The 24,405-nt window shown below is 40.2% G+C and overlaps 1 protein-coding gene across 4 annotated transcripts in view; it reads right to left on the reverse strand.

Moving 5' to 3' along the window:
* LOC306770097 (triple functional domain protein) overlaps positions 1-24,405 on the reverse strand; it is a 97,708-nt gene that overhangs the window by 64,984 nt on the left and 8,319 nt on the right. For all 4 annotated transcript variants that reach the window (XM_079258889.1, XM_079258891.1, XM_079258888.1 and 1 more), the window contains exon 2: positions 8,926-8,976. In XM_079258889.1, coding sequence (XP_079115015.1) covers positions 8,926-8,976 — 51 coding nt within the window. The remainder of the gene's footprint in view (positions 1-8,925; positions 8,977-24,405) is intronic.

Here is a 24,405-nt window from a genome sequence, read left to right on the forward strand (position 1 = left end):
ACATACAAACACACATGTTGGCATGTATCAAACACCTGATTTCCTTTATGTTTACTGTGCATGAATACCTGAATACTCACACAGTTCTAACAGAGTGGATTATATCTTATTTTCAGCACACTGGTGTATGCTAATGAGATGTTTACTCCCTACACCACCAGAGGAGATGGATGAGATTCAGGAGTTGTCTCTATTTTTGCTTCCTTTCTCCCTTCATTTGTTCCCTGCTCTCCCTCAGGAAAAGAACAAAAAACTAACAACTAAACTATAGTAACAATTAGCATGATGAACTACACTTCCCACTGCGCTCTAACCGAGACTGGCCTTGTTCTTTTTTCTTTTTTCTGCAAACGAAGGCTGCTGCGAACCGTTCTGGGAGCCACAAATGGGCTAAATCTTCCCTTCAGTGAGAAAGCAAAGGTGTTACATTGGCTTGAAAGTAACAATGCTTTTTATTATTTACTTCTTCAGCTAATATTTATTATAGAATGCATTAAATACCTCAAACTGCATAGTTTTTTTATGGAAAACTGATATGCTGGAAAACACAAACCTCGAGATGTACGGCTGGACACCGCCATGAACTCCCTGGATCGATTTAATGATTCAGTAAAAGATATTTATGTAACAAAAAACATTTTTATTGAATACATTTTCAGATAATCGTTTTTTAAAAAAAAACACTGAGTCCATTTACCTTATCCATAAGATATCTGAGAGTTATCAGATTATTGTAATATTCTGATATGAAGCATCTACATGAATATGATATTGTACATTTAATGGTCCATTTTTAGATTTATTTTGGACTACAGTGCGTGATGACATCCAGTCATTATTTACATAAATAAATTTGTTCACATCTTTTTCAACACTTTCAAAACATTTAGAATTTACTGAACATGGTGGTACACATGGTGTTGAGATGTAATAAGCTGCTGAATAGCTCACAGGTGAATATAATCCAATGGCAAATAAAATAATGAGCATTTGACATTATCTAGTTGATTCTGAATTGAAGCGATATAGGTAACAAGGTAAAGGTGAGCGTCAGCAAGTAAAATGAATAAAAAAATCAGGCTTATGAATCAAAGTTTAATTAATTATGTTTGAAAATATTTAAATCAAATAATCTTTTTTTTTTTTAATCCATCCCCAGCAAGACCTATTAAACACTATTTTTCTAAAAAAAAAAAAAAAAAAGAAAAAAAAAGAGAGAAGAAGAAGATTTTTTAATTTCTGCTTTTCTATTGTTGGTTATTATTTTTTCTGAAAACTTCCTTCAAACTGACGGTAAATATCAGCATGTTTATCAGTGCTGGTCATTTACAGTTGTGCTGCATTAGCCTTTGCTTTGTGAAGCTAAATGCTAATATCTCATAGATTGTAAAAAGATGAACGGACTCTCCGTGATGTAACCTGTAGGTTTCTAAAGAGCTGAAATTGAGCTCGTTGCACGTGTTGTCTCTCCCAAAAATACAAAAATGTTCAAAGAGGTAGAGCTGAGAAGCGGGCTGTCAGCGTGTCATGGATGATGACACGAACTCCGACCTGCCTGTAGCTAAGCGCTAACTGAGCGAACCCAGAACTAACAGGAGCTAACCAGCTAATGAATGTAAAGCTAAAGCTAAGTCAAGCTGTTAAGCAGCTGAAAATTCTTTCTTCTTGAAGCGGGATATCTGGTACTGCTCAATCAAAAGGACACGTCCCTAAATATGCCGAATTTTAAGATTAAATTACTTCTAAACAAACGAGTTAGGAAAAAATTTAGTTCTCATGAACCTAACATTATAATATTTTTGTACCAGGCTGTAAATATGTTTATTTCTGCTGTGAAGTTGGTCTTTTTAACATGGGAGTCTATGGAGATTGGCTCTGTTTTGGAGCCCCTAGTGGATGAAGGGGGAACTGCAGTTTTATGCACTTCTGCATTGGCTTCACTTTTTACCACAGGAGGCTCCGTCCATCTTTCATATACGGTCTATGTAATATCTTCGTTAAACGAAAAGACAAGTCAACACATTTTCACCACAGAGTGATTCCTCCCGTAACAACAATCTTTGATGCCTGTAAACTGCCGTCTGATTGGTCGGCTGTCACAAAATAACGGTGTGTTCAGACCAAACGCGTTTTGAGAGTCGCAAACGCTCAAAACGCTGAACACTCGACACTGGTCACTACTGCCACTTTTGTGTCCGACGCCCAAAACGCTCCCAATGCTCCTGCCGCTTGTGTGTCTGGAGGGAGTGACGCACATGGTGGAAGAGAGAAAGGCGGCGCTTTTCTTCCGGTCAGTTTGAATGATGGCGGATTCAGTAGAGCGATGGCATGGTTTTATTTAATAAATACAGCTAGAGGACGTTGTTGTAGGGCAGTAATAGTCAGTGTTAATGCAACAAGAGCCGCACTCACCAGAGAGCCGCCGCCGCCCCCAAACAAAGTGTTGCTAGGCAACGTATCCTGCTACGTTGCCAAATCAGTAACATTCAGTTATTTAGCAAGGAATGGTTATCCTAAATATTACACGGAGTAATGGCATCTCAGCCCCGCGTTTGGGTTCACCACAGGAATCCTCCAGGAGCTGCGAGCTGATCGCTCTGATTGGTTGACGCCCCGCGTCAAGCGGCCAAATTTCAGCTTCGTCCATCTCTGGCTTTTGACGCGCGTTCCGCGTGGAACGCCAACGCTCAAAACGCGACGCGAGAAAGCTTGACGCCCCCTTTCCCCGCCTCCACATAGACTTTACATGGAAACCTGCTGCTCTTGAAGCTCAAAACGCGTTTGGTCTAAACACACTGTGAGAGGAAAATCAAAGGTCAAGGAAAAAACTTGACAAGACGACAAACAGAAAACCTCTGTGTGTGTGTGTGTGTGTGTGTGTGTGTGTGTGAGATAAGCAGCGTGTGTGTGCACAGTGAGTGCTTTGTAGGAGTGAATCTGCTACTGTACAGCTAAATTTAACGGTCGCTGGGTGAAGGTTCATCTAGAGAAACTTCATCCCCTGAAAACCAACACTTTTTTTTTTTTTATTAATATACCTCATCGAGGCACCATCTTTTTAATTTCAAGAGCCTGAATAAGTTTCTTTCAACCAGCAGAAAGAACTTTATTTACACTGTTATATATCTGCTATATTAGATATCTGCTTGTAAAACTGCTTCAACTTCCAGCAAAGTCCAGCAAAATGCTTTTGTAGATACAAATACGGTTCACCCTCAGAAACATTGCACCGAAGCATATCTGGGTGAATTTCCACCTCTGCTCAATAAAAAAAAAAAAAAAAAAGGTGGGTATACAGGCACACACCCATCACTTTCCAGTACTCTGCAGAGCTCTGGGACCAGAGAAAGTGGCACAGCAGCTAAATATAGAGTGGCCAGGTCGCACCCACACAGTGCAGAAACATAGTAGCGCACGCACGCACGCACACACACACACACACACACAGAGGACAGGGGAGTGGTTCTGGATAATCTTTTAAAAATTAAAAAGATAAATAAAAAATAAAAAAAAAGGAAAAAATTGCAGGTTAATGAAGACCAACGGTGAGTAGGGCTGAGGAAAATAAAAAGAAAACGGATAAATAAATAAACCCATCAGTCACTTTCAATCACTTCTTTCATCATTCCATCTTTTTCACTTTACTTTTATTTTATTCAAAGCTAAATGAGACAAAAAAGCTGCTAATTTAATTCCATTTCTATCAGCGGAAACTGAGGGATGACGAGGGAGTGTACATGGAGAGACTGTGGTGATGACCTCATGGTAACATGGATACTTGCCGGCCACCAAACACCCGACAGGCAGCGCCGTACCTGCCAGCTGGATGAGGGCGGAGCCTGTGTGCGCGAACTGCCACTCGTGACTGGTTGTCCAGCAAGTCATTCTTGATCATTCTTCCGTAAATTGTAAAAATAACAACAATAATCCATAGATTGCAGGGGATTTGGCTTCATTTGCTGATGGAGAAATACAGTCCACTGCCACCATCAGCTAATGATAGACCGAAGGTCTGAAGAGATCCCGATGCACGTCGGGCAGAGCTGCAGCAATTAAGGCTAATCCAGAGATTCCTGAGGGGAGATATTCCAATCCTTCAGACAACCAAAACCGCCCATTTTGGTGTTTTTATACGTGTCCATATGGAAAAGCTGGAGCAGACATTTCCAAGTAGAAACTGGGTTACCACTGTGGATTGTTTCACCACGCACCAGCGCAATCTGTGGAGCTGTGTACATCTCATGTGGCATAAGGTGAGCTGCTAATCTGCCTTTCGTTTGGAAAGGCAGGTTCCCAGAGGTAATCCTCATTGTGTAGGAGGGGCAGTAATTATAATATGCCTGCACTGCATTTATGAACCCTGAGAAGCTGCTTAGCTCAGCGAGAGAAACCTGAAGTTTATTACCATGCAGGAGACACTGGTTTGGAACATCAACATAAACAGTCTTTCCCATCATGTTGTCCCTACAGGGGGGGGTCCGCTTAGCAGCCAAGTGCTTTAACCTACAGCTGCTCAGGTGAAAACAGCAGCTAATGCCAGACTGGATACAAAGTGGATGTAACCCCGGAAGCCCACAGTGAAGGGACCCAGACACGTTTTTTTTTTTAGCATGTTTTATGTGTGAACATCTTCTCTTAGTGGGAAAGAAAACTTCATCATTCATCAATTAAAATAAAAAAGCATTGTGATTTTTTTTTTTTTTTTTTTAAATCCTTTGACAGTTTCCTTAGCTACAGGCAGGACAGTTTTTTTTTTTTTTTTTTTAACAATGTTATTTCTACAAACAAAGATGCATTTAATTTATTAATAATATTTCATTTTCATTTACTTCCTATCTATTAAAGTAAATATTTACAAATCAATGTCATCATTTTAATTTAAATATGAATATAAAACATAGCTGGTCCTTATTCTTTAATTTATTTATCACTGATGCAAACTCAATCACCTCTCCTTTATTAACTAAACAAACCTTACTTTGATTAAAAAATTCACTTATCAAAGACTGACCTCGACATGAACGCAGCATAATAATAATTATAATACACATGTATTATTTATTAAATTGTACATTTATCTACTTTTCAGTGGAAGGCTTTTGAGTGAAAGGCTGCGTTGCCATGAATATACCAGACAGCATCTATCCTCCAATGAGACGACTACGCATGAAAGAACTGAAGACGTCAATAAATAAATTACTCAGTTAACAGCACATGCTACTATCATACACATTTTTGTCTAATATTCATAAGCAGAATCTGCATCTCAGCTCTTTACTGCTCATAAACTTTCACATCGTATCATGACTCAAGCCAGGCGAGTCACAAATCCCATTCAGTTCAGAATCAGTTCACACAAATGTTGAGAGAATTTGGTGTAAACGGCATCATCAGATGGGTCTGATGATGCCGTTTACACCAGATTCTCATTTACCTTGATTTGGAGTAAAACCTGGAGTTCAGGGAAACTGCTGTCTGTTGCTTAGCCAACATGCTCCCAGGAAGAATTTACTCGCCAAACGCTTAGCAGCAAAATATTTCCCCCGAGCTTTTCTGCCTCGAGACAAAAATACACAGAGATCAACTTGACCTGAGCGACACCTGAGTTCCAGGAGTTCCTATGTGAAGCAGGGAGACACGCTTATCACTGATGAGGCTGCTGTTGTGAGTCACAAAGGGCAAAGGACGAGAGGGAAATGCCAGAGATGCCCGCCATCCCTCGCCGAAATGACCGGCTCGTCACTCCGAGTCATGTCCGTTTCTGGGCCGTGTTGCTGTTTGTGTGTCGGAACATGTCAACACGAGGCGCACACATCTCGTGGACTTCCTCAGAGAGGTCAAGTGGCTGTTAAACTCGCTGATACAACAAAACGGTCCACACAAATACCACCACTATACGACTGGTCCAGAGGGACTGTGACAAATGCCTCAGGGAGGGGAAGGGAAGGGGAGGGGAGAGGAGGGGAGGTGTGTGCTTCCAGGAAAAAAAAAAAAAAAAGATGGAGAATGCAACAGCTGTCTGAACAGGCACAGATGGGATGGGAGGCGCAGTCAGCTGAGGGAAGGAGGAGAAAAGTTGCCAACAAAAGGACACACTCGCTGCATCTTCTCCATTTGATTAAAGAGCAGTTACAGACAGGCTCAATCTCATAATGGCTCCCCGGCAGCTGACTGGGTCGCACTGGTTCACAGCCAGCCGTTGTAAATCAGGAGAAACCAGAACCGCACACATGCGTGCGCATCCCTGCATTGCTGCAGACTTCCCACGTTCGCGTCGTGCCAGACATTCCTCGCTGAGGCATGTGTGGGAATAGCAGGGATTTCTTCAGGCTGAGGAGGTGGACAGGCATAGTGTGTCCATGACATAAACCCCCCCTCCCCCTCTGGCCTTCTCATAGTCGCCAGCGCTGCTTAGAAAGCACAGAGACTGGGTCAGGTAGATGTTCTTCTGTTTAAAACTGAGGAAACGTGAGAGGCGATATCTTTTAGGTCTTACTGTCGACTTTGAGGCATTTCCTGACCGACATATGGAATTAGATAATCTCCAAGCAAAACTTTTTAAAACTCAAGCAAAAAAAACAAAAATTAAAACCAAAACTTTCTAAAAACTTAAGTAACATAAATGACCTCAAAATCAAAAATGATTAATCATCATGAAAACTTTTAGGCTTTTATTTGGTAAAATTGAGTTGTTTTGTTTGCAGTTTCCTCTTCCTCTTCACAAACCTGTCACTCAAAAACTTACCAGCCAATCGGAAAGCGCCCATGAAAGAGCCCGCCCATGAAAGGTTTGTGTCAGAAATGAAACCAAAGAATCGTGAATAAAACCAAAGACGATGAAGCGCAACCAAAATAGCGAGAAGAGAGAAAGAGGAAGAGGAAACTGCAAACAAAACTACACAATTTAACCAAATAAAAGCCTAATAGTTTTCATGATGATTGATCATTTTTTATTTTGAGATCACTTATTTTACTTAAGTTTTAGAAAGTTTTGGTTTTAATTGTTGTTTTTTGCTTGAGTTTTAAAAGGTTTTGCTTGGAGATTATGGAACAAATCTGATTCCATACCTACAAAGCCAAATCTACAATGAAATACAGGATAAGGGCCTGAAGAAAAAGGTTTGGTCCACTTCTTGAGTAAAACTTATCCTAAGACTGCTCAAACGATTTCAAAGGCTAGCTGTCTGGTCAGAGAACAGAGAAGGAGAATGAAACTTTTACCAAAAGATATCTATGCAGCAAATATTTCATGCCGTATTAAAAATCAAGCACTGAGAACAGAAACATTGAGCTTAAAGTAAATGCTACTGAATAGCACAGTCTGGTGTTTCCATTCCACTCAGACTCTCCACGTCCGTCCCAGTTCTCCTTTTTGTCCCCTCTTTTTGACTTTTGGCTTAGAATTAAGAGAAACCGACGCACCATCTTTCCTTTCCCACCGCAATCTCTTTCTCTGCTCTCCGTGCGTCCAGACCTCTAATAGCAGGTTAGGCTAACCCAGCAAGAGACGGGCCAGGGTCACCCCGGCGACCCATGCGCGGCAGGGGGAGGATTTGAGAGAGAAAAAACAAGACAAGAGAAGGAAGAGAAGAGAAGAGGGCTTGTTATTGGTGCCAAGGGTTCATTTGTCTGGGACTTTTCTGCCACCTGATCCCTCTCTGACAAACCGTGACAAGACAGAGGAGGATTTTTCTCTGAAACACAGAGTTTCATTCATAAAAACACAAAAACAAATTTCACTTCAACACTTCTCTCTGTCCCCGACTGATATTTAATGCGTCGGTTTGTGATTTCTTAAACAGCGTGGTCATGTTTTCAGCTGCAGCTCAGCATGCCCGGTTCCAACTCATCCTCTGCTTCAGCTGCTCCAAAGCGCCATCTGGAGGTGAAGCGTCCAGCCTGCCCACTTCTGCACATCACTGAAGACTTAACGCTTTCTAAAACATCTGGTACTTCTGAGATACACTGGAGAAAAAATGTAGAGGATGGTTCTCGACAAAACATCTGTCGAGGTCCAAGGGCTTTAAAATCATTACATAACCGATTTCATGCATTTCCAAAGAATGAGTAAAAAAAATATGAATTAAACCAAATTAAAACACATCTCTGACTTCAAGTATTATCTGGAAAAGAATTAGTGTTGTCATGGTCTTTCTGTGTGTCCTCAGGCTGTCTCCATGAAAGCCCCGGGGGTTTGGAACAACCTGCCAACTCATTGTCCTCCTTTCTATCTAGTTTGAAGGGTTTCTGGCTTCGTACATGTGAATCACAGCAGCAGCAGGGCTGTGTCAGACCAAAATATTAGTTTCTTTTCTTTCTTTTTTTTTTGGAAGAAACTTTACTATATGAAGCATTAAAACTTCCAGCAAAAAGCACAGGGGGGGTAATAGCCTTAAATATCAAATCACTCCAAAATGTCAGACCAAAGCCAGGCAACAGAGACTGGCGGATACAGAGACGTGTTGTGACATTAAGAAAATGCAGATTAAGGGATCGATGAAAGAAGAGACAAAAAGGTGATTTTAGGATGAAGGAAAAGTAAACTGGCAGACTAAATCATAACAAGAAGAGACACCAGCACCGTCCATCTGAACTCATCAAGAAAGAGCTTGCTGTCGCTACGGAGATGGCTGCTAGGTGTTCACAGCCAATCAGGTTGTGGGGGAATATAGTGGGGAAAAGGGAGGGAGGAGAGGAGGAGAAGCAAGGAGATGTGAGGAAATGGGATGACAATGACCTGTCACTGTCACACTGAAATATTAATAATGTGTCTGTAGAGCACTTTATTTCCACCTGCTATTAAATCTACACCTCCCTCTCATCATCACTACAGACAGACAGAAACACGCACACACACACAAACAAGATGCAAAAGAAGCAACAAGGGTGTGCTTGTGTTTGTAAAGAGGTGGGGATTTATTTTACCTGCTATCTGGCTTGACACATCTCCTTTTGGCTCCTTAGGGAAGGCTCCATCTGTAGTCACATACAGAGTAAAGAAAGGAAATATTACCAAGAAAGAAAAGGAGCTTATTTCATATGTTAATCTGGCTGAACACAATGTAAAACGACAGCAAGGAATAAAGATCAACCGGAAATAAAGAAATACATATAGATAGCAAGCAAGCGAAGAAGGAAAGAAAGAAATAAATATAAAAAATAGAAACTAAAATAAACAACAAAATGTCCAAAATGAATGAAAATCTTGAAAGAAAATATTGAAAAAGGACTGAAAATAAAACAGATGTTTATAAACTCACTTTTCAAAAATATCTAAAATAAAAATGACCAAATTATAAAATAAATTAAAAAAAAATCATTTAAAAAAATGTATTAATAATAATAATAATAATAATGATTTAAAAATAAACATGAAATACAGTTAAGATAAATAAAAAAAATAGAATGACAACCTGTCTACATTAACTATGATCAAAATAGCAGGGGAACAGGTCAGGTGTCATAAATCAGCTTGTTTACTATGGATTACAGTTAAATCCAGCTGAGGTTGAAGTGAATGAAATGTATTGATGATGTACCAAAACTAATTGCAATCCATCCTTTTATTCAGGCATTTCACTCCAAACATAAACAAACTGCAAGTCGACTTAACAGGAATCAAAGCCAGCGCAGCAACGAGTTCAGCAGAAACACATGACATGTACTGCCACGCAGAAACATGCTGCACTGCTTTACAGCAACAATTACAGAGCGAGTTTTTATTTCTCTAGAAGACATTTAAAAGTAGTTCATCTGTGGAAACTCCTCCACACGTGCTCAACAAAAACAACCGATAAAGATCATCTGCACTGCATGAAAACACATTTTCAGAAACAGGAGCGCACTGAGAGCCGGTGGTGTGAGAAAAATTCCTCTGCACATCTCCGTTTGGACTGGAGCATGCAGGACTCATCTTCTCATCACCCTGTAACTCATGACCGAGGCTCAGTGGTTTCGCAGCCAACTCAACAATCGGCCCATTGATGAAGCCTATAGCTTGTACGGGGAGGGACAGTGCTGCTGTGACGGTGAGGCCGACATGGTCAGTGTCATGTGCCGTCAACATGGCAACAGGCCGGACATTCAACTGGCGGGGTCGGTGACACATGCTCACTCTGCTGTGACTAAGGATGATGCTTCCTGTTCACTCAGACCGAGGGCAGCACTGAGATGCATCTGAAAACAGGAGCCGTTATCACACATCTAACAACATAAACAAGGCTTTATAGACTTATGAGCTGCAAACAAAAATACAAGCAAAAAACAGGAAATTTAAATTCAATTTGCATCTAAATACAGGCGACGGGATGAGACTGCAAGAAGGGAGCTGGGTTTCCCTCCATAGTCAAGTGTGTCACTCTACTATTCTCCTTACTAGGAAATCCCTTCAATCTGGATTAACACCAAACATCTGCGCTGCAAATACACAGGAGAATTATCCAACTGGAAGACTTCCAACGTAGATGTTTGTACGCTTTCCTGGGATTAAAATAACATCATATACAGGACTAGTCAAACATTTGGTCAAGTCTACCCATCCAGTTTGAATCTGTTCACATATCCAAACTTTTGACTCGTACTGTAAATAGAAAAAATGGATAATTTATTCCGAATTTAAATAAATAAGCTTCAGGACAAGACGAAGCTTTCAGACCCAAACAGCCCTGAGTGAAAACAACACACGACGGTAAATATGTAGATACAGTGTTATACAATAAAATAAAAACCAGGTGGTCAAACTGGTCTGGCAGAAAGATGCATTCTGGTGTTTTGCATTCTACGAGTAGAGATGCAGTCAGATTCATGGTCAAGTGATCAATACGAGACGTCACTTTTTACTCCTATCAAATTCCAAAATACAACTAAAATATCAAAATCTGGTTTAATTTCTGAGTTAAAAAAATTACAAATGAAAAACAAAATCTGTTCTTTTAACAAAAATAAGACAATAACACACTTTTTACCTGAGTGTTAACATGTTTACATTTCTATTTGTGAACATTAAAGCAGCATTTAACGTAAACTTTACTCCGATTTAGAGCCTCAAACTATTTTCATACTCAACAAGATGGTAAATTGTGATTTTATCATGGTCACACCACACAGATTTCCCCAAATTAAACAGAGAAATTGTTGTGTAAATGAATGCAAACAGTTCCACTCTTGTGTGAGTCTTACAAATAATTACTGTAATCAGTTAGGATCAATACTGTTGGCTCGCTGATCATTGAGTCAGTGTGTTGCTACATCCCCGCTGATCATCTGAATCAGATTTTCAGCTCGATCAGCTCCAACTGGTTCTCCTCCAGGTTGTTTTTTTTTTTCCTCCAGTCAGTAAACATGCCATGTGCACAGCCCTGACAAATCAGATTTCTTCCTCATCAGTAAACACAACATTCATACGGTGACAGCCATAAACACTTCCCAGCAAAATCAGTCAAAACAGCCTAAAAACACCCCATATCAGCTCTTATCTGGTACTTTTTTTTCCAGAAGGCTTTTTGTTGTCTTGTTCTCTAATGTAGTTTTCTATTTCATGACGAGTAAAAGCAGAAAAGGAGCTGTAATCTGACACAAAAAGAAGGATAAACTGTCGTTTTCAGGGAAATAAAACATCTTCAGAAGGTCCTGGACACGGTGAAAAATCATGGAAATACAATGTACAAATGGTCAGAATGCAGCTCAAACAAAACATTAAATTAAAGCAGAAAAATATTTAGTATGATACTTTGTAGCTTTTGAAAACAAGGAATTAATCAAGCAGCTTAGACCTTCAGGGAAAAATAAATAAATCAGAATCTGCAAAGAAAACAAAAATCAGTGTGCGTCTACCCACAGGTTAAAGAACATTTAACATTTATGAGGGAAACAAGATTTTACAACTATTTTGTAATCAAAATAATCACATCAGCATGAAGTGATCCAGTACAATAAATGACTGCTGTCCGCATGTATCAGTCTCACTGGTATGACAAAGTTTCCTACTGGTTGCCTGAGCAGTTACAGTTTAGCAACGTTTTTTGCTTGTGGCTGTTTTCATTAATATACATACAGCAGGGAAAAACGCACAAAAATGCACAAGAGCAAACTTGCTGGCAACATGAGCCAATGCCACAAGCTAAATCATGCACAGACACACACGCACACACATATATATAAATATATATATATAGATGAGTACTGGAAAACTGAGCTAAGCTGAGCCCTCAGAAGAAGCACAATGATCTCAGGGGAATGTTTTCTAAAGCCATGTACCTGGGAAAGCTTCACTGAGAATCAATGGGATGAAAGAGGAAAAAAAGGAAGGCCTGAGAAAGACCAAACACTCCACATATTTAACATATTTGCAATGCCAAAGGTGTCCGCTTAAGCCGCTGTGTGAAACAATGTAATACCAGAGTACAGTAGAGTCTGCCCGCAACTTATCACAATCCAAACACCGAGCCTCGCAGTTGAGCCAGAAGTCAAACATGCAAAGTAAAACACTATGTATGAGCGCTGTAAGAGACACGTGCGGCCATGAGCGGAGGCCTGCTCCTCTGGGATGAGGCTCTTAGAGCAGTGGGTTAATCCAGCCACACAGACAGACAGACGCACATACTGAGCCAACTTTGTTAGGAGCCGTACGAGCCGTACGACTGCTGATACGTCAGCCGAGCCGTTTGGATAAAGTTCAGCACGTCCAACAGAAACGGCCGTTAAGGAAACAACAAAGCCAAAAGTGTCCAGTCCCCGTCAAACATCCCAACTCCCCGCTCACATTTGCGTCAGATCTGCTGAACACTGTCCATACTGTATCCTAAAAGGAGCTCCTTTCCGTAGACGGCTCTCTCCTGTCCGGACACACACCGTTTCTGTCTCAGAGCCCGCATTAACACGACACCACCCTTTCTGTGGGCCCCTGCCTTCCCCTTCTCGGCAGACACACTCATCGTTTGACTCACACACAAATAGGAAAGACCCCCCTTTCATTTGAAAATACCTTTTGTGTGGCTCACGCCGACTGAGCCGAGGTGTGAGGCACAAAAAAACAACATGCGAAAACCTGCTGTCAAAGTTGCCTTGAAGCGTGCACAGCTGTGTGTGTGGACTCAAGTTTTAATGCCATGGACTAAAGTCTAACAACATATTAAATAACAGATAGCCAACCTGAGAGTAGTTTCTGCTGTTTGGTACCTTAAATTTCACATTATTCATGGTGCAAAATAAAGGAAATGTTGTACATATTTTCTATAAATCAGATCAGATTCATTTTTTTTCTTTTTAAATACATTAAAGTAAAATTTTGAGCAACTAGAACATTGTTTCATTGATCTACCACCATGTTGATACTTGATATGCATGCAGAAGAAAACTTCCTGCTCAGTATATGCTTGTTCACATGATTAGTGGACATTTTAAAAAGGACTCACGTCCAAACTTTTTTCCTGGTAATGTAGCATTATACACAAAGACCAACTTAAAACAAGGCTCGTATAATGTGTTCTCAAACAAAAAACTGCAATCAACACATCTTTTAATTGATGCATGAAACTATAAAGAACTTTGAAACATGAACTTTCCTAAGACTGACTTGTCATAATGTAGGAAATTCTTTTGGTCTAATTTCTCAGAGATTTTGCTCCATATTGACACGACAACATCACACAGTTGCTGCAGGTGTGCATCCATCTCAAAGACACCTTGTTCCTCCAGAACAGGAACTAAGTTCTCTGTTCTTGTGGAGTATGTAGCAAACTTGAAGGTGCTCTCTTGGATTAAAGTAGAACTATTATGTGCATTTCAGGCTAATTTATTTTTATTTCTGAGACCAGAAGGGCTGGGATTGATCGAGTTATTATCATAAATCTCTTTATTTACTTCAGACCGACCCTCTCCGTAGGCTGTCAGATCAGCCTGTGGGCAAAACGAGTGGATTGAGACTCTTCCACATTAAGCCCCGCCTCCCGCCACTGCACTACATCGGGAGTGCACACTGCTCCTGCTTTCGCCGTCATTGTAACATCTCATAAACAGAAGGATTAGGCTAATATGAACTCAGTAAAAAAAACTAAATACAACGTCAATACGTAGCATACAGCCCTACATGTTGGAACCTGAATCAGACCCTGAAAACGAAGTGGAAAACAGCAACCCACAGCAACGAATGCAGCAGGATGTCTCTCTTTGGTAAACTCACCAGCCATCGTTGGAAATAACTTTATCCCACGTTTTCCACCCGCCTGATGTATTTGTACATGCCCTTGTTAACCAGTAGAAGGTAACCACTCACCGAACCTTATCCCCCGGGACGTCACAAGGATTTCCAAGTAGAAAAAACTCTCTAAAACAACGCGTTTTTCGTCGCCATGGAAACCGAACGGAGAGTGTGCTGGAACTCAAACTCAAACATGCGTTTAGGTGATTAAAAAACAGTGCCGTTCACATGTCTGATGAGGATTCAACACTGTAAAACTGTAGAAAGCTCAGAAAACTCCAAATACCATAATAGCACCCCTTTAAGATCTGGTGATTGTGGAGACCATTGCAGTGAACTCAAAGTCATGTTCAAGGAACCAGCTGGAGATGATTTGAGCTGTCTGACATGGTGCATTATCTTGCTGGAAAGTAGCCATCAGATGATGGTGCACTGTGGTCAGATAGGGGTGGTCAGATGATGTACTCAGGTAGACTATAGTGTTTAAATGATGATCAGCTGGTACTAAGAGGACCAAAGTGTATCTGGAAAATATCCCCACACCATCAGGGCACCAGTCCAAGCCACTCACACCAGGCAGGATAGATATATGCTTTCATGTTGTTTACACGAAGAAAACAAGGTTTATTTTCATCTTTCCATTTGTTTTGGACAAGAATAATCCGAATAAATCTTTGCTGGCAAATGGTTGAGATATTTGTTAATATTAACATAATGACAGTGAAATGGTCGAAAGGTGAAACTGGTATTATAACAGTTTAGTACCAATTAGTAGAGATGCTTCACACAGGTTTTTTTCCCCACATTTTTAAAAAAAGAAATTGAACATGTAAATTTACTTCTACCAAATGGTAGACCAGGACCTTAGAAGGTTAATGTCTCAGCTGACATGGAGACTCGTCTGACCAGACAAAGTTTTCCTATCTTCTTTATCCAATTCTTGCACAAATGTGTGAATTGGAGCCTCAATTTCCTGTTTTTATCTGACAGGAAACTAGTGTGGTCTTCCAAGTTGCAGCCCATCTGATTTAAGGTCTAATTAAAATTCAAAGATGATTTTCTGCATACTTTGTTAAAAGACAACAGATATCCTCAAAGTGCAGTCACTGGACATTATTAGTTATCATTATCCGTGTTTTTCTGACTCACTTCACCTGTTTATGCTATTAGCAGCACCATCAGAGGCACGCCACTACGAAGCATATATCTGGAGTCGACCATAGACTATATATCGAAAGATGGACGGAGCCCCTGTGACGTCACCCATAGGTTTCTGAAGAGCTGAACTGAAGCTCGGTGGACGGTTCCTACCATCGCCATCTTGGCAGTTGCATGCGTGTCGTCTCGCCCGGAAAATACAAATATGGGCAAAGAGGTGGAGCTGAGAGGGGTGCTGTGAGCGTCATGGCGGATGATTGACATCGAGCGAACCCTGAGCTGCTTGTAGCTAAGAGCTAACTGAGCTAACCCGGAGATAACAGGAGCTAACCAGCTAACGAAGGTAAGCGGGCTAAAGCTAAGTCACGTTGTTAACCGGCTAAAAACCGCGGTTCTGCGTTCTTCTCACTTGAAGCGGGAGATCAGGGCACCTCTCAATCAAAAGGGCACACCCCTAAATATGCCAAATTTTGAGATTACTTTAAAATGAGCGAGTTAGAAAAAAATTCACTCCCCCCACAGTGGTCATGAAGGTAAACCTGACCTATTAAACCGAAAATGGATTTTTGAACCAGGCTGTAAACATGTTTATTTCTGCTGTGAAGTTAGTCTTTTTTAACATGGGAGTCTATGGGGATTCACGCTGTTTTGCAGCCCCTAGCGGATGAAGGGGGAACTGCAGTTTTATGCACTTCCACATAGGCTTCACTTTTAACCACCTGCCGCTTGGCTCAGACAGATTATAGAGAATGTTAATTCAATTCATTATCTCATTTAACTTTTACTCTTCAGTCGTGCTGCCGTAAGATGAAATTTTTCTATCCAATCCAGTTGTCTGTCCTCACATGGGATCCCAGGTGTAAACGACGAAACATCTCAGCTGTGCCCGGACCGTGCTAAAGGCCACTGCTCCTCATTTTACCAGAAGACCTCTGAGACCATCCCAAGGATTTCAGCGTTGCATGGCCTTCGCTTTAAAACCCAAAAAGGCCACTGGCTGTGATATATACAGTGGATCGATTTCTCTTGGTCACTGGGCCTTAGCATGGAAAAAAAAAGGGGGGTGAAGAAAGGTGAGAGGAAGAGTCGGACGAAGAAAGTGAGCTTGATAGGGAGGGCAAGAGTGAGAAAGCAGTTTTGAATGCACTGGAGAGACCCAGAGAAAAAGGAGTACAATGGTCTTTCAGGACTTGTCCTAGTTTGGTTCACTCTCTCTCCAGTTCTTCCCTCTCAAAAATAGGAGCAGAGACCCTTTTGGCAAATCTTTCACGTTGATACTAATCAATGTGGGATAAACCTGATCCTCAAGCGAGACCTTCCATTAACCAGTCAAAACTTTGTTAGTGCAGTTTGGCAGTACACTCTTCCCGTCCTTGTTTTTCATCCAAGCGCTTGCTATCTTTATCTTTTAATTTCACCCCTCTTTAGTTTCTCTTTTACCTGCACTAAATACATTTTCTTTTTCTCTTTACAGGACAACATCATCTTTCATTCGCTCCCAGGCATTTTGTCTATGTTCAATTTGGAAGAGTATGTAAAGAAAAATCGCTATCTTCAAGTGCGATCTCACGGCAACTTGCAACACGCAACCCTCCCCACCTCCAACATACCTCCTGTCTTGTCCCTCTTTTCCATCTTCTCTCCATTTTTCCCTTTACCGCCTCGACTCTTTTCCCTCTCCCGTTCCAGTTTGTTTTAAGAACACAGTGGCGGGGTGGCAAATTTTCCCCGAGCTCACACCAATTAGCTATCACGCCGGAGAAATTACAGAACGAGAGCGCGGTGGAGAGGGAAAAGTGGGACAAGATCCTTTTTATAAACACACACAGAGGCATGAGGTTTGCATATGGGTGTGTGGCTGTGTGCGTGTGTGTTTTCAAGTGCTCCCAGGTTGGAATTTAAAACGGGGGGGAAAAAAGCCCAAAATGTTTATTTTTACCTCTTTCAAATGATAAAGGTTCAATTCCTTTGCCGATAGCCTACCAGACAAAATGTGACATATTAATCACACAATTTTAACCTTAATATGACACGATAAAACAAAGAAAATACGAAGGGTGACGCCTTCTTTTCCACTTTGAATAAAGCTTTAAATGGCTTGTTTGGTTTGCCCTGATTCACAAGCGCTCTAAGTCCCATCTACACCACATGTACACTCATGTTTTTGTTTACAATATGCAAAACAAACAAACAAACAAACAAACAAAAACTATTTATAACTCAGCTAAATGCAGCAAGCAATCCACTCTTGAACTCGAACTTGGATGCGGTCTTTATCGAGACCATAGAAACTGACTTCCATTGGTTATCAGTTAGGCTTTGGCGTTATCAAGTCCATATCTAGGCGGCAGCTTTTATGTCTGTTAGTACGAGCAGTAAAGGCTGGATGACGACACACACCTTATTTACATAGGCCTGTTGTTGAAGAAATAAGACAGGTCGGACACAGACTGACGTGGGAACTGTTGCTGCTATGATGACGGTCTTTGTGAGATAAAAATATACAACAGTAGGTCGTTTCCTAAACATTTCATGTCCCATTATTAAATCTACAGAGCTTGTTATTCTTCTTTAATTGCTTAAAAATGAGACATGGTGAGCTGTTCTGCAGCTTGGTACAAAACCTCAGAACTGTTTCTGGCACCAGAAATGCCCTTACTAAACATAATTATAACTACCAAAAACAAAAAGTAAGGGAAAAGTTCAAATTTCGTATTTTTGCTTAATTTTAAATTGTCAGCTTGTGTTTTAGAAAATACCAGATAAAGTACGAGATCCATGCCACAAAAAAAGCAGAAAAAACAGAGTCAAGCTCATAAATCAGGGGTGCCCAAGTCCAGTCCTCGAGTTCTACTATGCTGCAACTTTTAGATGTAATTCTTTACCACCAAATCTTAATATACTGAACAGATCTTCACCAGGCCTCTGCAAAGCTGAAGGACACATGGATGAGGGAATTCAGTCATTTGGTTCACTGTGTGCCGCAGAAGGGATGCATCTGAACTTGCAAGATAGTAGATCTGTGGACCAAATTTGTGCACGCCTGACATAAATGAGCCCAACACAGAGCCTTTAACCATATTTCTATCCAAGAACCAGCAGGGGGAGAACCCTGTGCTTGCATGGTATACAGGTCCATAAAAACACAACCCAACTTCTCAGTTCTCCCTTTATAAAGTCATTAACTAGCTTCCCAGCAGGTTTACTGACTCAATGGCTGGTCTGATGTCTTTTACAGCACAAATGATAAATTAAACAAATGTAAATTACACCAAAGTAGCTTTTATTTAAAGTAACTTAAAAACGTTGATGTCATGTGTTGAAAACATGTTCATTTTTTCTCACCAACTCAATCAACTTTTAATTAAAACCATCAGTTAAACCTGATCAAATGTCCAACTAATCACACAAAACTTTTTTTTAGAACACAAGGTCTACTTAGCTGATGTGTCCAGAACAAGCTGCAGAAACTCCCAAACCAGGGCCAAGACAACAAAAATGACATCATTTTGCCCTTGTGATCTCGAGAATGGAAAATGTAGCTGCCTTTCCATGACATTTTTCGCAAAATAAAAGCTATATTTCAAAGTTTGGACTAACAACAATTGCAATTTGCAGGTATTTCCATTGAGCAGTGTTTAGCGCCCTCAAGTCTCGTAAAATCTTGTTACTCTAGCAAGATTTTATAAAAATTATGGTTTGTGCAAAGTATCCATGTAGCATTATTTGGAGGTTTTTCTACTTGCTGCAGAGAATTTGCTACAGTTTTTTCTAAAACTCTGAAATTTGGTGTTGATTGTTCGACACCACGCAAACTTTAACGGAAATGAACTGGTCATGAACCCCCATGTCACATCCAGGCACATGTAAATGCAAAAAAATTGCTCCATTACAATTTTGCTATGTTTCTATATTGAAACATCTACAAAAAAAAAAAAAAAAAAAAAAAAAAAAAAATCATGAAAGCGTAACACTTTTTAGCAATATTTGAGACTTTTTTTTTTTTTTTAAATTAGCGTTTTTTTATTACGATATTTTGTTTTTGCGCAATTTTAGGTGTAATAGAAACGCACCTTGTGACAGGCTTAGCGCACCATCTAAACTACAAACACTCCAGCCACCGTTTGGTATGTATAGGTAGTTATGTATTTCTTTTTTGCATTTCCACAGAAAAAACTGGGAACCGTACCAGAACATTTGAACTGGGCTGTCGTACTTTTTGGGACCGTCCCAATGTTATGCTGTCCTTACCGATTTAACCCAAGAGTAGAGCTGAACAAACCACAATCCACTAATAAGTTGAAAGCAAGTGGCAACTTCTGGCGGTTGGGGAGGGGGAGTGGTAATAAGTCATCCATTTAAAAATTATTTAATCACAAATTTTGGCAAAATTGGGGGCGTGTCCTTTTCATCATCAGATACCCGATATCCCACTTCAAGTAGGCAAAGTGTAGCAAAACTGCGATTTATACCGAGTTAACAGTGTGACTTAGATTCAACCCACTTATCTCCTTTAGCTGGTTAGCTCTGGGTTAGCTCTGGGTTCGCTGGGTTCATAGTTTGACACATTTCAATCATCTGCTCACAGGCCCCCTCTCTGCTCTACCTCTTTGCCCTTTTTTGTACTTTCCAGGAGTGACGGCAGGCATGATGCTGCCAAGATGGCGAAAATGGAAGCCACCAATTAGCTTCACTTCAGCTTTTCAGAAACCTACGTGTGACGTAACAGAGGCTCAATCCACCTTTTATATCCAGTCTAGTTAAAAAAGTCGTCACTTCCTGTGTGACTCACCAATAAAAACAAAGTGGCACCAGTAGATTCTTTTGTTGTTGAAAGGCACATTATGCAACTTTGTGACCTTATAACAGCAGACATTTGTTGCTTTAAGTATCGAACCACACGTTAACAAGTGGATATAAACACTCGTTTCAAAAGTTCACCGTAGCTGATTTAGCAAAACAAAATTCTAGAAGACATTATCAGTGAAAGAGAGAAAAAGAAAGAGAAATGAAAAGAGCAGAAGACGAGAATCAAGAAAAGACTGCCTTTAACTGGACAGCTCAAAGTACAGGTAGGATGCAGGATGGATGCTTACAACAAAGGACACGTCACTGAGAAAATGTTAAAAAAGTTCTGTGGTGTGTCTTCAAAACCACATGACAAGAAGAAAGAACCAACATTTGAATGTTCACTATTCTCCTTCTTTGTCTAATGTAATGTTCCTCGTTTGACAAAAAAATAAAAACAATAAAAACAACTTTTGATAAAACAAAAAACAAATATATCAATAAATGTGTCCTGTTTTTTATGTGTGTTATTATAGTTACATACAAATCATTTAGGACCACACTCACCACTTTCATGTCTCCCACTGGAACTACTCATTCTCTCCCTCCATGCATTCAGTCCTCTTCCCTGCTGGTAGCTCGAACAGCAATAAATGGCTGGGTATTTTGATACGACAGCCACAGACACTAGTTGTATGTGTTCGTGCTGAAGAACAAAATGTATGCTCTATAAATGAATCGACTGAAAATGTGAAATACTCAACAACAAAATCAAAGTAAATTTAATTTGGATCCAGTTTTAAGATCTTTTTTTTTTTTTTTTTTGCCTGGCCCCGTTATGGAGCAGGTTCTGCTGCCAAAACATGAAAGAGCTAAGACAGAAAATTAAGCTTGATGTGCAAAATGTTACACTGTAATTATGATGAATTGGCAATATGTGCAAAAAAGTCCCCCAAAAGAAACCAAAAACGTGGGAGTATATCTGCACTGAGGATAATAAGAAATTATTAACAGGTGTGGCGCAATCCCAGTCTGGAGAAACTCACAAAAGGAACTGAACACCAAAGAAAACAAATAAATAAAAAGACCCAAGGTCACACTAAAACAAAGAAACACTCAGACTTAACAGTTTGTTTGGAGGTCTAAAGTGAAAAGGACGCTATTCTCATCAGAGCTGTGACCTGATGATTTCCTGGTGACGTTATAATCCCAGTTCCTGGTTTCACCTCTTCCTCCACTCAAAGACTTCATAAATGTAAAATCAAAGCACAGACGAAGGTCGACGCTGCCTTACTGTCGACAAGCAACTGCATCATAGCAGTTTAGTCTACGCAGTCCTCTCATCCAACAAATGCTAACTTGTAGCTTCCAGATCAAAAATGCTGATTTTAAAGAGTTGGAGCAGAAAAAAAACCCAGCAAAACCACAATCCCTTCATCCATAACTAATAACGCATCATCTTTTCATGCCATGCAGCTATCCAAGACTCAGATAAACCTGTGTCCTCATCCGTGAAACAGTGTTTTTGTTGCTTGATTTGTCTAAATAAAGTATTTGTTCACCATTTCAGCTCAGAAATCCCAAAAAAATATGCATAATCAAACTACTGCTTCCATTTTAGTAAAAAAAAAAAAAAAAAAAAGAAAAAAAACTAATCTGGCAGCACAAATAACCCATGGTAGTGTAACATCAAAAACACATCCTCACCTTTCCCTTTTTCACCTCCACTGATGCACAACACTTGCATAGTAATCCCTGAGAATAGGTGCCAGATTATGTTCGGTCAGTGTGTGTAATCCAATGATCTCTCACCTCTAAACTACCTAATGCTGTTAAAGCTGACATCATCACACCAGCATTCACACACACAAACGGCAACAAGTCCTGCAGTGTTACATTTCCACACACTTCATGCCTTCTCTGTCGCTTCCTGGTAAATTGGGTGGAAATGGTAAACTGGTACTTATACAGCATTTTTCCACTCAAAGCGCTTTACACTACATGTCACAGTCCTCCATTCACACACACACACTCATAACCCAATTGGAACATCAGGGGGCAATATAGGATTCAGGACACTTAGGCATGTAGTCTGGAGAAACCTGGAATCAATCGATTGCACTACAGTCGCCTGTAACATGTCATGGATTATATTTTCATCTAGTTTCACATATTTCTTTTGTAAATACCAAATGCTTCTTCCTGGCTGACTGGTTGTTCCAGATGGGTTTATACACAGAATAAGACTTGCTTACAGTTGTCCCTCAGTCTGAGAAGTGAAAGTGGTTCTGGCTGAAACTGAATCTGGTGCTTTCTGTTCCAGTTTGAGGTGATTGGGTTACTGTGGTGCACCTTAAAGTTCCCACTGACATCATAAATGCTTTGGGCAAAAAAAAACTAATCCAGAGCTGTAAAAAGCTTCATGTCATTGCTTTAGATGGCTCCGCTCACAATTTTTTGATTTAAAATGTTTGCCGCATTTGTAGTCAGGTATCTGCATGTCGGGTTGAAACTGAATCCTGCTATGACGAAGCAAGTGTTGGATTTTTAGTCAAACTTTATTCATTTCCTCTTAAGTGTGACCTTTTGTTTACACAGCATGTCATTTTTGGCATCTTTGTCACAATGAAAGCCCTAAAATCCTTTCATTTGTAGCAAAAATTACATTAATGTGGATTTGTTTTTGACCATGCAGGTTCATTCTACATTTAAATCCTTCTTTAAGTGTATTTTTTGTATGATGGCTTATAGGTTTAAATGACAATATATTTCCATTTACCCTTGATTTGGCTTCAGTTTTCAGGAAAACCTTTACTAATATGTTGAGAAATTCACCTCAAGATCATAATTCAACAGCAGATCTCACCAAAATTAAGGCTAAGTGGGCACACACCAGACTGCAAGCTGGAAAACATCCATCAATGCCAAAGTAAACCAAACCCTAATGACCAGTCCTTAAAGACGATGTCCTGCAGCAGAGCAGGCGGGCATAAAGTTTACCAGAAGTTAACAACAAGCTGGTAAACTAGGAGGGTTAAGCAGAGAAGACGGAATTTTAACATCAAAAAAAGGAAAGAAAATAGTCACAAATCCGAGTTAATACTGCACTAAGAAACTGTTTACTAGCAGGACCTTTGTAAGAACTTAAAACCTGAGGTCAAAGATGCTCCATAAGATGCCTTGTTTGACTTTCCTGCTAGTGTCCTTATGTGATCCGATAGCATCAGCGGTTCACATGTCTGTCTTGTCATTTTTCTGGTTGTTTATAGAGAAAACTTTGGATCCCATCCCACTTCCAAAGTAAGCCCAAAGAAAGCATGTGACAGATCCCGTGTCACACGATCGCTGCGTGTATTACATAGCCATTTATCAAATACAACTTTGCTTTCTTTCTTCCCTGGAAACACCCATTTCATGCCGGATTGGTCGCAGGTTCTGCCTCCTGTTCAGCCCAGACGCAGTGATTACTATCACTGAATGAGGAGACTAGCTTTTCTAAGTCTGAATGCTAATGATGTACCACAGCTTTAGCATTACTGATTGCACCAGGGCTCGTATGGATGATAATTCATGAGGAAAATGCTACAACCCCCCCCCTTACTCCAACTGGTCCCACAGCAGTATGATGGAGTCTTGTTTGCTCTGCTAATCTGCCTTTAAAATTTAATGCACCTGCACCTGCTCTGGGTGAGAAAGATTGTGTTTACTTTGCTTCCCATGAGGAAATGAGAACAAATTATTCACTTGGAATTTTTACGAACAGATTATTTTCAGTCTTTTCCTGCAAAAACAGCAAGTCTGTTATAAAGAACAAAAAAACTTTTCCATCCTTCCCAAAGACATAGACTGGATGTTTACGTTTGTTTGATGACTGGCCTCTAAGCATGCAGCTTTTGCTTAACATTAAGGATTAAATGCTTTTCTAACAGAACGTCACATGTAATGACACAAAAAGGGGGGAAAGTTTAAACAGATGGAGCTTTTTTTTTTAAATAAATGAAATGTTTTAGCTTTTAGCTGCCTAAAAAGCTTTCTCTCAGGCTTCCATTTGCTTTTGATTGAAGCTGCTTCACGCTAAATAAAAGGCTCAAATCTCATCTGTCTGTTGAGCTGGCATGCATGGCTTTTTTTTTTTTTTTTTTTTTTAAACAGTTCAGTTACTTTAAGGTGTGTGACCTATGTGTGCATGTAGGCCTGTGAAAATGGCCATTCACTGTTAAAAGTAAGACTGAGAGTAGTGCTGTGTGACCATAAAAACATGA

This window comes from Telmatherina bonti (assembly GCF_933228915.1).
Source record: "Telmatherina bonti genome assembly, chromosome: 19".
NCBI lineage: Eukaryota > Metazoa > Chordata > Actinopteri > Atheriniformes > Telmatherinidae > Telmatherina > Telmatherina bonti.